At 39.1% G+C, this 13,119-nt stretch overlaps 1 protein-coding gene across 13 annotated transcripts in view; it reads left to right on the forward strand.

Moving 5' to 3' along the window:
• The window catches only part of MYOM1 (myomesin 1), a 158,613-nt gene that overhangs the window by 21,090 nt on the left and 124,404 nt on the right, over positions 1-13,119 (forward strand). For 7 of the 13 annotated variants that reach the window (XM_046024822.1, XM_046024820.1, XM_046024831.1 and 4 more), the window contains one exon: positions 9,172-9,497. In XM_046024822.1, coding sequence (XP_045880778.1) covers positions 9,199-9,497 — 299 coding nt within the window. In that variant the 5' untranslated portion in view covers positions 9,172-9,198. Of the gene's footprint in view, positions 1-1,631; positions 1,692-3,502; positions 3,611-4,782; positions 4,944-9,171; positions 9,498-13,119 lie in introns of those variants that run through there. The other 6 variants (XM_046024826.1, XM_046024821.1, XM_046024823.1 and 3 more) reach the window with 4 other exon arrangements.

A 13,119-nucleotide genomic window follows, 5' to 3' on the forward strand; every position in this document is an offset into this window, starting at 1 on the left:
AGATCACAAGTAGGCAGAGAGGCAGGCAGAGAGAGGAAGGGAAGCAGGCTCCCTGCTGAGTAGAGAGCCCGATGCAGGACTCGATCCCAGGACCCTGAGATCATGACCTGAGCCGAAGGCAGCGACTTAACCCACTGAGCTACCCAGGTGCCCCCTGAGGACTTTTTCTATACCACATTTCCTACTTTTCTGTATTTGAGAATTATTTATTCATGCCTGTCTTGTGCCAAGAGCTATGCTAGGTACTGGGAGTACTTAGACAAAAGATTCCTCTCCTGCCCTCTAGTAATTCACAGTACAGGAGACAGAAAAGCAAACACAAGCATTAAATATAGTTTTATAGACTTCCTATCCTAGTGGAATTAAGAAAGTCTTCCAGAAGAGATGGCCTTAGGAAAAGAAGGCTTAATGGAGTGAGAGTTAAGGAAGTGAAGAAATGTACATATGCTGGACAGGGACAGGAAGACAGAGAAAACAGCAGGTATGAGGGAACTGACACAGTAGATACCTGGAGTTTATGGAGGTACAAGCAATTACCTGTTTTTGGAATTTCACAAGGCAAGTGGCAAGGAGTAGAGCTGGAGAACCGTGGAGGGTAAAGTAGCAAATATCACCTTATGTCATGATGCCGTAATTATTTTTAAGTAACCACCCACCTTTGTCTACCCAACTACACAGTGTCTGTCTACTTTGGGGACATGAGTTAGTCACTTCTGGACCTTGAGGCATGGCATAGTGCTGACATAGTAGGTTTTCAATACATGCTCTTTTTCCATATTACTGGTGCATGTTTTGTAATTGTTAACTACTACCAGCAGCTTTAAAAAAATCTCTTGATTTCAGTTGGAATTGTTTTTGTTTCATTTGCATTGCATTTCTAAAGAAGATTTATTTGTTTATTCCCTCATACATAGACTAATGATTTGCAACTATTTCCTCTTCTACTATAAAATGAAAATTACTAAGTGACTAATATAATTTATATATTTGTTTTGGCTTTTAGGATATACGACTGTCAGTGAAACTCAGTACTTCACATTTATAAAAATGTTAATACTCTATTTATTTAAGTTTTAAATTCAAAAATTTTTTTTTAGTAATGTCTACACCCAGTGTAGTTCTCAAACTTACAACCCCAAGATCAAGAATCTCATGCTCTCTGCCTGAGCCAGCCAGGCACCCCCAAGAATATTAATACTGTTAAAGTTAATTTTTTTTTTAAGATTTTTTTAATTTATTTATTTGACAGAGAGAGAGAGAGATCACAAGTAGGCAGAGGGGCAGGCAGAGAGAGAGGAGGAAGCAGCCTCCCTGCAGAGCAGAGAGCCCGATGCGGGGCTCGATCCCAGGACCCTGAGATCATGACCTGAGCCGAAGGCAGCGGCTTAATCCACTGAGCCACCCAGGCGCCCCCTGTTAAAGTTAATTTGAAGAGAGAATGTATCTACTTTATTTTTAAAAAAGATGTTATTTCTTTATTTTAGAGAGAGATTGCATAAGCAATGAGAGGGAGAAGGGAAAGGAGAGAATCTCAAGCAGACTCCATGCTGAGTGTGGAGCCTGATGTAGGGCTCGATCTTGTGACCTTGAGATCATGACCGAAACCAAGTCGGATGCTTAACTGACTGAGCCATCCAGGCGCCGTTGTATCTACTTGAAAATTACTTAAAAAAATATGATTCTGAAATCAGGTATTTAATTTCCACCTTTTACAGTTAAATGCTTTTTTGCTTATTTATTTGTTTTGTTTGTTTTTATTATGTTAGTCACCATACTGTACATCATTAGTGTTCCATAATTCATTGTTCATGTATAAGGTGATGGGTATTAAGGAGGGCACATATTGCATGGAGCACTGGGTATTATACATTATACATTAAATGCTTTTTAAAAGTATTTTCCGTTAGATGGTTTCCTGGGAACTTTGAAATTAATAGTTGGTTAGCATTCCATTAAGTTTTCAGCATAATCACACATCTGTAAGGGCATTGTGATTAAATCAGAGTAATTGACACAATGATTGTTCATCTACAAGGGAATCATGATTGAATCACAATAATTGATTTTTATGAATCCAGCTAAATTTTTCTTTTTAATTTTAGTTTAATTATGCAGTGTACCACCATGGGTGTGTGATCTACAGAGCTGTAGTTTAGATAACTATGTTGTTAGGAAAGCCTGAATCCAGATCATGCTATAGCAGAAAGATCACTTAGTTTACTAGGCTGGGTCTAGCTTATGCTTTTTTGTCAATCTTATTACATATTTGTTTGAAATAAACTGTTTGACTTTCACTGGGATCCTGAGTGTCAGCGAATAAATGATACTATTTTAGTTTTTCCACAAGTGTGTGTGCACTTCTCTAATGTTGTATTCTTAACACGGATCAAAAGTTCAGCAGATATTTTTTGATCTAATAATTGTCTTTTAAACAGGAAGCAAAATTGAAATTCTTTAGTAACAGTTCTTACTTCTAATGGACATTGGCACATAGCTCTCTCTATATACACACACAGACACACACTTAAATTGTTGAAAGGCAATATAGTATGATATATAGGGGACTATGTTCTGAGTAGAACAAAACTGAGTTTAAGTCCTCTGTCACATTTAAATCTTTCACATACAGTTGTGTGATATTAAGAATATCAGCCTCTCTAAATCTCGACTTCATAATCCATAAAATGTTTTTATGTGTAGTTGTTCAAATAAGGTACTATAAAACAGGATTAATTTCTGGCATATAGCAAGTAGTCATTAAATATTAGCTGGCAGGGGCGCCTGCATGGCTCAGTGGGTTAAAGCCTCTGCCTTCGGCTCAGGTCATGATCCCAGGGTCCTGGGATCGAGCCCCGCATCAGGCTCTCTGCTCAGCGGGGAACCTGCTTCCTCCTCTCTCTCTCTCTGCCTGCTTCTCTGCCTACTTGTGATCTCTGTCTGTCAGATAAATAAATTCTTAAAAAAAAATATTAGCTGGCATTATGATTTATATCACTTATTTTTGTTTCTTTTTCTTCTCTCCTGCTTTGAGAAGATTTGAAACTACTTACCATGTCGTATATAGAAACAGCTTAGTGGGAACCATTGCAATGCGCAGTGGATAAAACTCATAAGCACTACCATTCTATATTAGATGTTTAGAGAACAAGTGGATGCTTGGGGAATATGAAGCTTCCAAAACTCTCGTATGGATTCCAAATAGCTAAAACGTCCATATCCACACTCACAGAAGGTATATGTAGGTGAAGAAATGCCAAGTTGAATATTACCAGGAAACAGCATCAAACTAAGTGGAATATATTCTTTTGCACAGTTTGCATAGCTCAGAAGCTGCTGTTTGTTATGAGTGGAGACTTCAGTTGTGCTTAAAGGCCATTTCAAAATATCTAGGTTCTTGTAAATGAAGTGTCACTAGAGGATCTATCAATATGTGACCAAAAAAAAGTGCATGGGATTCAGTGTCCAAATATGGACTGAATGAATTGCATTTGTCGTTTACTAGCTGTGTGATCTTTGGCAAATGACTTTGCCTTTTGAAGCCTTGATTTCTTTGGCTGTTTAATGAAGCTAATAATACCTGGCTTGCAGGACACCATGAGGATTAAGTGAGGTACGTATAAAGTATGTATAAAGTATATATAAAGGTATGTATGAAGTGCTCACCACAGTGTCTCCGTGTTAACTGTAGTTATCAAGTAGACTGTAGTTAACTGTAGTTATAAAGTAGACTGTGATATTGGGTGTGTTCAGTATTTTGATAGACACAAGTGATCTGTATTCAGTTGAGGTAATAGTGCTGTAATATCATGTCAGAACATAACCAACCAACTCAATAGGTATAAACTGAACAATGAGTTTTCAAATTATTTCTGTAATAATTGTTGATGCTCAGAGAGTATTATGGGGCAGTCACTGGGTTAAGTGCATTATTGCATTTAACCTCCACAGCATTCCCATACTTTGGATATTATTTTGTAGAGAAGGAAAATGAAGCTTAAGAAGGAGAAATAAATTGCTTGAGGTTGCATGGCAACTAAGTGCCATCTATGGCCAGGAATCTAGCTCTGGTCGGCCTCCAAAATGTAGGCTCTGACCACCAGGTTATACCACCTGTTAATTTGTTACATAGTATGAAAAGCAAAGAAAGAGAATCTCCTGTTAGACATACTGATCCTACTCCGACCTTAGGAAAGATAAAACGTGTTGCTTCTCAAGGGCTTTAATTAATGAATAAAGGGATTCAGATACTCAAGCTACAAGCTGTGACTTTGAAAACTTTCCTGATAATACAGAAACAGTGACTATTGTCAGACCAAAATTACCACCATGTGTAACCCATTTTTTAGCTTGTTTTCTTTTAGTTAGCCTGAAGTTCTTTTTTCACCTTGTGTCTTTTAAATGTACTGTACATGTGTTGTGAACAGCACACCCAGAACCATATCTTGGCATTAAAATTCCATGAAGTCCATTTTGGGAGTCAGATTACTACACCTATTTTTAGCTCTCAACCACAAATTACTTTTTCCATTACCCTTGTAAATATCTAATGATAAAGAGATTGAAACTAGCTCCTACAGCCAAATAAAAATCCTACATTCGGTTTAATCAGGGCGGACCCATTGATTGGCATTAATGTAATTACATTACTGAGGCAGGCAGCTACCTGTGAGTGCCTCTTTCTTCCTCTCGTTAGGAGTCCCCTCCCTGTTCGCTGCTATATTTGTCTGCCTTCCTGGCCATAAAAGGCTGGCTATGTGGCTCTGACATTCTACTGCCTGACCACATGCATTATTTTTGAACTGGTCCCCCGGGTCCTGTCTTTAGCCCTGCCTCTTCACTTTTTTTTGGGGGGGGGGATTCAACTGCTGTGGGTTTTTCATTCTCCCATCCAGCTCCGCAGCCACATCAGAGCATTTCCACCACCGCCACTCCTTTGAGCAGGGGTAAGTGTGACACTGAGGCAGAAGAATGCACTTGATATTTGATGTGCTTAACAGCATTGCATGCGTGTGGTTGCTTTCTATCTTGTGAGTTCAGTGGTTTTCTCAGAGACAGGTCAGAAGAGCAGAGAAATAGCGAAGGGGAGCCCCTGGGAAGGAAGACAAAAGCAGCAGGGTGCCAGTTTTCGCTGGCACAGCTCTTCTCTCACATCCACACTGTTCTTTTTAAGTTAAGCTACTATTCCTGGAACCATAAGGGGATCATGGAACTGTAAGTGTGAGTCCAAGTACTCTTTCCAAGTTATAGTTCAGTTGTTTGGTTGAAATCTGGAATGGATGAGGTGGCAGGATATAATGTGTTTTCTATCTTCCATATGCCTACAATAGTCCGTGATTATAAATCAGACCAAAAGGAGGTAAATTAACTCTGAAGTCCCGAGTTTCTAATTCAGTGATTTTGTTCTGACAATGCCATGCGGATAAGTGTGAGAGTGCATTATGATATTTCTAACTTGGAAATAGTTAAATAACATTTCAGTGGCAACATAGATCCCCACAGAATGACCTAAAGTTAACATTTTCTGTGAATGACTTTAGTTAGCTTTTGACCTCTAATGCCTATACAAAAGTATCATATCAGGATTACAATCGTGGAATTTGTATTTCTTCCAAAATTCCCAAATTGTGTTCAAAAGGAAATGCAGGTCTTAAAGGAACAGAAGACAACCAAATCATCTTTCTTCCCAACATACTCTGTCATGTGTTGGGGATAATCCTCACTTACTTGATGAAGAGAAGGTAGCTGTACCTTCATTCCAGAGGTCAGAGTGGTGACAACCATCTCTGATGGCTTAAAGCCAGGCCCTTGTAATACATTATGGATGTGTCTGCAATATGAAGTACTATGAAAAATATTTTGGGGAGAAAATAGAAATAAAGAGAGTAGGAAGTAGTATTGGGGAAAGATATTTAAAGATTTCATTTTGTGAAAATGACAGCATTTCAAGTCACGTTAGCATATATGAACTTAGTTTATAACATAAGGCATAGGAAGGTCATTCATGATTTATTTAGATATCCTTTAAATAATATTTGCCTTGTTATGATGTACTGTGTATCATTAAAGAAACTTATCTATTTTCTTTATAACTGCTTAGCATATTTCTGTATTAGTATATTCTAATCCTTTTATCAAAATTTATCTAATAATTATTCATTACATATGGTAATTATTCTGTATGTTTTAGAACAGAAGATAGCAATCTATTTAAGGCTTGAAGCAAAGTTGCTTGCTAGTAGCTATTTTTTTCCTCTTGGGAAATGCCATGTAGACTGATATCTTCCATGAGCCCCAAGATAAATATTTCTGGAGTGCAGTTTGCTAGATTTTCTTCTCTAGGGAATACATACTGGCTTTTAAAAGAGTTTAAATAAAAAGTAGATTTAAACTTGACAAAAAACATGACAAGTTTAAAAGGATTCATTCCTTATTTAAAATAATCAAAAAAGAGGGGCACCTGGGTGGCTCAGTGGGTAAAGCCTCTGCCTTCAGCTCAGGTCATGATCCCAGGGTCCTGGGATCGAGCCCCACATCAGGCTCTCTGCTCCTCGGGGAGCCTGCTTCCTCCTCTCTCTCTGCCTGCCTCTCTGCCTAGTTGTGATTTCTCTCTGTCAAATAAATAAAATTAAAAAAAAAAATCAAAAAAGAGATTTGGAAAAACTGATTATCTCACAGACAATTTTGCTTGTAAAATTTAATACTTAAATTTAAAAATGTAATATATGTTTATTTACTTAAATGTTTAAATGTAATTTAAATGTTAAAAATAACATTTCAGAACACCCACAGAAGCATTAAAAATTGGGGGAGGGGCTTTCATAAAACTATTACTGCATCCAGGTAAGTTAGCAATGTGGCTGATGGACTTCTGTCAGTGGACACAGTATTCAAGAAGCTCATACAATGTGAAGCCTCCCCTTCCTGTGCTAAGCAAACTTTGGTTGTCAATTAACTATTAGCTCAAGTTCACAATACAAATGGCTAAAGTATGACTGACTTTCGTACTTCTTCATGTAAGAAGCCTAGAAGTCTTCATATTCTTTAAGGGAGCAAATAGTTTGTTTTGATGCTGTACACTTTTGAAGTGTTTGTGAGATTTGGGAGAGTTCATTATAGGATAATACAGTTGGCTCTTGAACAACATGGGTTTGAAATGCATGGGTCCACTTACACACTATTTTCTTTTTACAAATATAGTACAGTACTGTGAATATATTTTCTTTTTGATTTATTATTATTTTCTTTTCTTACTGTATGGGCCCACTTATACACAATTTTTAAAAATAAATATGGGTGCCCGGCTGGCTCAGTGGGTTAAAGCCTCTGCCTTCGGCTCAGGTCATGGTCCCAGGGTCCTGGGATTGAGTCCCACATCCGGCTCTCTGCTCAGCAGGGAACCTGCTTCCCCCCCACCCCCTCTCTGCCTACCTCTCTGCCTACTTGTGATCTCTGTCAGTCAAATAAAATAAATAAAATCTTAGGAAAAAAAATAAATATAGTTCAGTGCTGTAAACATTTTCTTTCTGATTTATTATATTTTCTTTTCTCTAGTGTACCTTGTAATAATACAGTATAAAGTACATATAAGGTGCAAAATATGTGTTAATCCACTGTCCATTTTATTAGTAAGGCTTCTATTCAGCAGTTGGCAATTGGTAGTGAAATTTGGGTGGAAATCAAAGGTTATATGTGGAGTTTTGACTGTGAGGGTTGGGGTGGGGTTGGTACCTCTAGCCTCTACATTGTTTAAGGGTCAACCATATAAGCAAACTCCAGCATTCAGTCCTAGGACTTCTCATCTATTTTTTGGCTTTATGTACCATCTATATGTTTGTGACTGCTGAATGTATATGTCCATCCTGGAACTGTACCCTGAGCTCCAAAGTCATGAATCCAACTTACCATCCCACTTGGAGGTCTAGCAGGTATCTCAACTATAGAATATCTTAAACCCATCTCCCATTCTTTCATCCCTAACTCTGCTTTTTGCACTCCTGCCCATCTCAGTTAACAGCAACTTTGATCTTCCAGTTACTCAGGAGAAAATCCTCAGGACCATCTCTCACCCCTCTTTGTTTCATGGACACAAACCCACAACCCTGAGATCAGGAGTTGCATACTCCACCGACTGAGCCCGCCAGGTGCCCCCATAACAGCCTTCTAATTGGTCTCCTGGATTTCATTCTTTTCCATCAATAGTCTGTCCTTTATACATAAGGAAGAGTAAGTCTCAGCTTGGAACCTTCTGATGGTTTTTCAGCCCTTTTGCAGTGAAAGACAAAATCACTACAGTTGCTCATCAGACCCTACACCATTCCCTCACCCTTAACATCTGCTATACATCCACCCTGCACCCTGCTCACTCCTTGCAGCTTCACTGCTTAATTGAACTTCACTGCCTAGAGTACAACATGCATGCACACACCCTAGTGTCTGCAATGGTCTTCCATCAAGGGCACTCTTCTTCTGATATTCTCATGCTCAGATGTCACCTTTTTTTTTTTTTTTTCAGATATCACTTTGATGCTCAGAAGCCATCCCTGATGAGGCAGTTTAAAATTGCACCCCCTTCCCTTTCCTGCTTTATTTTTCTCTGTTGCATTTAGCCCATTCTGTTATACCTTACATTTTACTTATTTTCTCTGTTGACCATCACCTGCAATAGAATAAAAGGTTCTATCTAAGGTTATCAGAGCAGGGATTTTGTTTGTTATGTTCATTTCTGTATTTCTTGTGCTGGAATGGTACCAGGCTCATAGTCAGTGCTCAGTAATTATTTCTTGAATGAAAACCGCATTGACTGTACAGACTCTCCATCATTACATATTTTCCCAGATGTAGTCCCTATCAGGATGAAATGGCAGAAAAATTGAACTACACATTATGAAAGGTCTGAGGAAAAACCCAATAACTAGGGTAGGGAAATTTTGTAAAGACCTCCTAGATATCAAAACAAAACCCCAAAAACCAAACCCACACAAGAAGGTGGCTCAGTGGTGGGAGGGGGCTTATGTGGGCTACGAAGTAGAAAGTTTGTTAAGTAACCAGTTAAGCTAACCTTCACATGTTTTCCATTTGCTCTTTGGAAAAGATTAGAGTATTTATTTTTACATATTGATTTAGATACCTTGTTTCTTAGTAGTTCACTCAAAAGTTGCTGCTTTCTTGTAGGTCACCTGGTTCCCTCCAGGGCACACCATGTCTCTGCCCTTTTATCAGAGGCTCCACCAGCACTATGACAGCAGCTACCGAAACAGGGACCTTCGCAGCACCATGAGCCAGTACCAGGAGGAGAAGAAAAGTTCTGCCATCTACACCCATGGCTCGACGGCCTATAGCAGCCGCTCCTCTGCTGCGCACCGCCAGGAATCCGAGGCCTTCAGCCAGGCGTCCACTGCCTCCTACCAGCAGCAGGCCTCCCGGGCCGCTGAATCCACCCATGCATTCGCAGCCAGTCGGAAGACAGCCTCAGCCTACGATTATGGCTACTCCCACGGGTATGTCAAAAGCAGCCTCCCAACCTTAGCTCAAAGGCACACTCCGAAAAGCCCTCCTACACCATGTTTTCCTATCTTTTTGGTCAGGCAGCCCTACATTTAAATCAGGTGTGGAGTGGGGGACCTGAGTAGCTCAGTTGTTAAGCACCTGACTCTTGGTTTTGGCTCAGGTCATGAACTCAGGGTCCTGAGTTCAAGTCCCATGTAGGGCACTGTGCTCAGCAGTCTCCTTGTCCCTCTCCCTCTGCTTTTCCGCTTGCTCCCTCTCTCTTATTCTCTCTCTCTCTCAAATAAATCTTAAGAATAATAAATCACATGTGGAGCGAGGCCATGTATTTGGGGACTTATGTGTACCTGTTTCACTTTACCTTTTGAGTTTCACAGAGAGCTTCATAATCACACTGGCATGTCTGGCTTTCATTGCCAACTGTGATACTGCTAGAAGCCCGAAAGTTTTGCCACAGATTGATTTCAACATTCAGTAGCAGCAGAGCCAGAAAATATCATTTCAACGCTCACAGAGGGTTTCCTGGTCCTCAGAATGTTTCTACTTAGATGGGAAGCCAGTATAGAATTTAAAATTCACAGGTCACAGGCACCCAAACTGCAGCAGAGATGCGTTCTCCTTTTTTGATATCTGAGAGCCAATATTAGAATTCCGAGCCACTGTTCAGGCAGACAGCAGATATTTTCTTTTCTTTCTTTCTTTCTTTTTTTTTTTTTAAGATTTTATTTATTTACTTGACAGAGGGAGATCACGAGAAGGCAGAGAGGCAGGCGGGGGGTGGGGGGGGAAGCAGGCTCCCCGCTGAGCAGACAGCCCGATGCAGGGCTCAATCCCAGGACCCCGGGACCATGACCAGAGCTGAAGGCAGAGGCTTTAACCCACTGAGCCACCCAGGCGCCCCAGCAAATATTTTCTTTAGCTAGAGCATTTTACGCAACCAGGCCCCATCTCAGTCAGCCTAAGAATACCAGGAACAAACCTGTATTCTGATAAAAGTAGATGTATCAAACCATTGCAATGAGGGAGATCACACAGCAGAGGAAAAGAAAGAGTTACTATATTAGGAGTTTACATGCACATCTGGTTTGCAAAGCAAAGCCAGTGTCCTGTTTCTATTGGAAATAGTCAAATTGAGATAAATGAGGACTGTTGTATCCAGAAGCCCTTAATGTGGAGCTCGGCCCCTGGGTTGGGAACTGAGGCAGCTGCTTTGTGTCAACAGCAACTGGAGTCATCCAGGCAATGTCTCATTCTTGCTGATAAAATTTCAAACAGCAAACTTACTGATCATCTTTGATATTAGAGAAGAAAGTTTCTCAGTAAGTCTGTAGTGTCTTAAAGAAGGTTATCACAACCCTTTTTAGCAGCAGCGTCCCTGGGAAAAACATTTCCTGTAAACTTTGCCATTGACTTCTCTGTCTGTTGTTCCAGCCTGATGAATGCTGGGTAGATGCTTACTTTCTCAGCCCAAGCCAGTTTTTATTTTCTTGGTATCCAGAATGAAATGTTTCATGGGGATTAAAAAAACAGCAAGATTCATGTGATTTTATTAAAAATCTATCTATAGTCCGCAGAAGGAATTGCTGAACTTGAAAATGTAAACATTTCTGGGATATACAGTAAATAACCACCTGCTGCCTCCATTCCGCCTCTCCAAAGCATCTGACATAGATTGCATTTTTTTAGTTATCAACATAATATAGTTTTAAGTCTTACAAAATTTAAGTCCACAAAATATCTGTTAGAACAACTAGAAAAGGGTTTATTTCTGGAAGTTGAAGTTATTGAGGAATATTGAGGAAAATAATGCAGTGGTTTTATGAATAGAAATGAGGGAAGTTTCTGAAGGCAGAAATTCCTGAATCCGTGTTGGATTTAAGCAGCACCTGATCTATGGCTGTTGTTTCTTGGGTACTGACAGGGACCTCCTGGGAGCTTGTGCTCTGTTCAGTAACAGAACCAGGGTCTGCTGGGGTTTGCCTGGAATGTCTGATGGCCACGTTATGAAATTCCATTTAAAATGGAACAGGATCATTTTGCAATCTCGCTTTCATGGGATATTCACCAGGACTTGGTCTTGGCTGTAAATATGGAAATATTGTCAGTAAGGTGAATTAATTTCTTTTAGCACTTGCTTTAAATGAACTGCCTTCCAAAGGAAAGTTGGGAGGAATTAACACCATGTGTATGTGACAGCATCATTTTGTTCTGAAGAATGTTCCATAGAACATTAAGAACCCTGTTTAGGAAAGCAGCTGTCTTTTAATAGAGGAGGATTACATTTTAAATATCCATTTTCATGAACTGCTGTGCCGAATCTTTAGAAGATGTTAATGTAACTGCTTGTGTACTCCCTTCATTTCCCCAGGGCTAAAGAATCTATAGCATTTTATGCATTTGTATTTTAAAGAGATTTTTACTTCAACTCTATTGCTAAATTTTATGTTAAATTAAATTAATTTAATTATTTCTAAAAAGATTTTATTTGTTTCTTTGACACAGAAAGAGACAGTGAGAGAGGGAATACAAGCAGGGAGAGCGGAAGAGGGAGAAACAGGCTTTCCGTGAGCAGAGAGCCTGATGCGGGTCTTGATCCCAGGATACTGTGATCATGACCTGAGCTAAAGGCAGATACTTAATGACTGAGCCACCCAGGTGCCCCAAATTATTTTAATTTTAAACAAAATCTTTTAGCCACATGTGTAATACTCATATTTATATATAATGGGATATATTATATTAAACATTAGTAAGTAAACCTTTGAGTACTTTTATATTTTGTTCAGAAAACATTTGCTCTGTGTTATCTCTCGAAGACTTAGCCATTTCAGCTTTAAAAAGCCTCAAATAGTAAGGTTTTTACAGGAAATGGAACTGTAATCATTTTTCTATACTCAGCTTCCCATCATGTTCTTTCCTTCAATGTCTGTATTTATGTAGGTGGGTAAGTTAGTAGCTATTCATTAATGGCTTAATGTTTGAGGAACTCAAACTTCTTGGTAGAAACATGTTGACCTAGAAATGTTGACCTAAAAACAAGAGAGGGAAGAAAATACCAATATTTTTTCCTTTGTGTAATGCAATGTAAAGGAAAAGAAAGTCGATCTAATCCTGGGGTTATTTTAGTTTTTCTTTTTTTAGACCTAGAGCTAACAGGTGCAGATAATATTCTTTGAACATTTCAAAATCTTCAGAATTCCTTTAGGTTGTGTTTTTGCTCTCTCAAAATGGAATATTGTTTCCCTGCTAAATAAAACATCTCTCTTTGGATTATGAAAAGTGTTGATTAAAACCCCTAGGTTTAGAAATGCAATTCTATGCAATGTATGAAAACACTAGGCTTGATCTATTTTTAGCCTCTGCTTTGTAGTTAGATGTCCAGTAGTAAAGTGGAAACTATGGAGATTTCTATGTGCTCAGGGCTTGGCTGACCTCAGTAGGTCTTAAGAACAATGGCCTGTTCAGTGTCAATGTGGTTGTAAGCACAGATCAGTTACCAATTGAATTCTGAGCCAAGGGTTATAAAATAAATCCTGGAAGGCTTATTCTAAATGCCTTTATTCTTAGTCACAGTGAGGGAAAAAAACCCCCTAAATTAAAGTAGTTCAAGAAGAC

Source organism: Meles meles, chromosome 12, assembly GCF_922984935.1.
Source record: "Meles meles chromosome 12, mMelMel3.1 paternal haplotype, whole genome shotgun sequence".
Lineage (NCBI taxonomy): Eukaryota > Metazoa > Chordata > Mammalia > Carnivora > Mustelidae > Meles > Meles meles.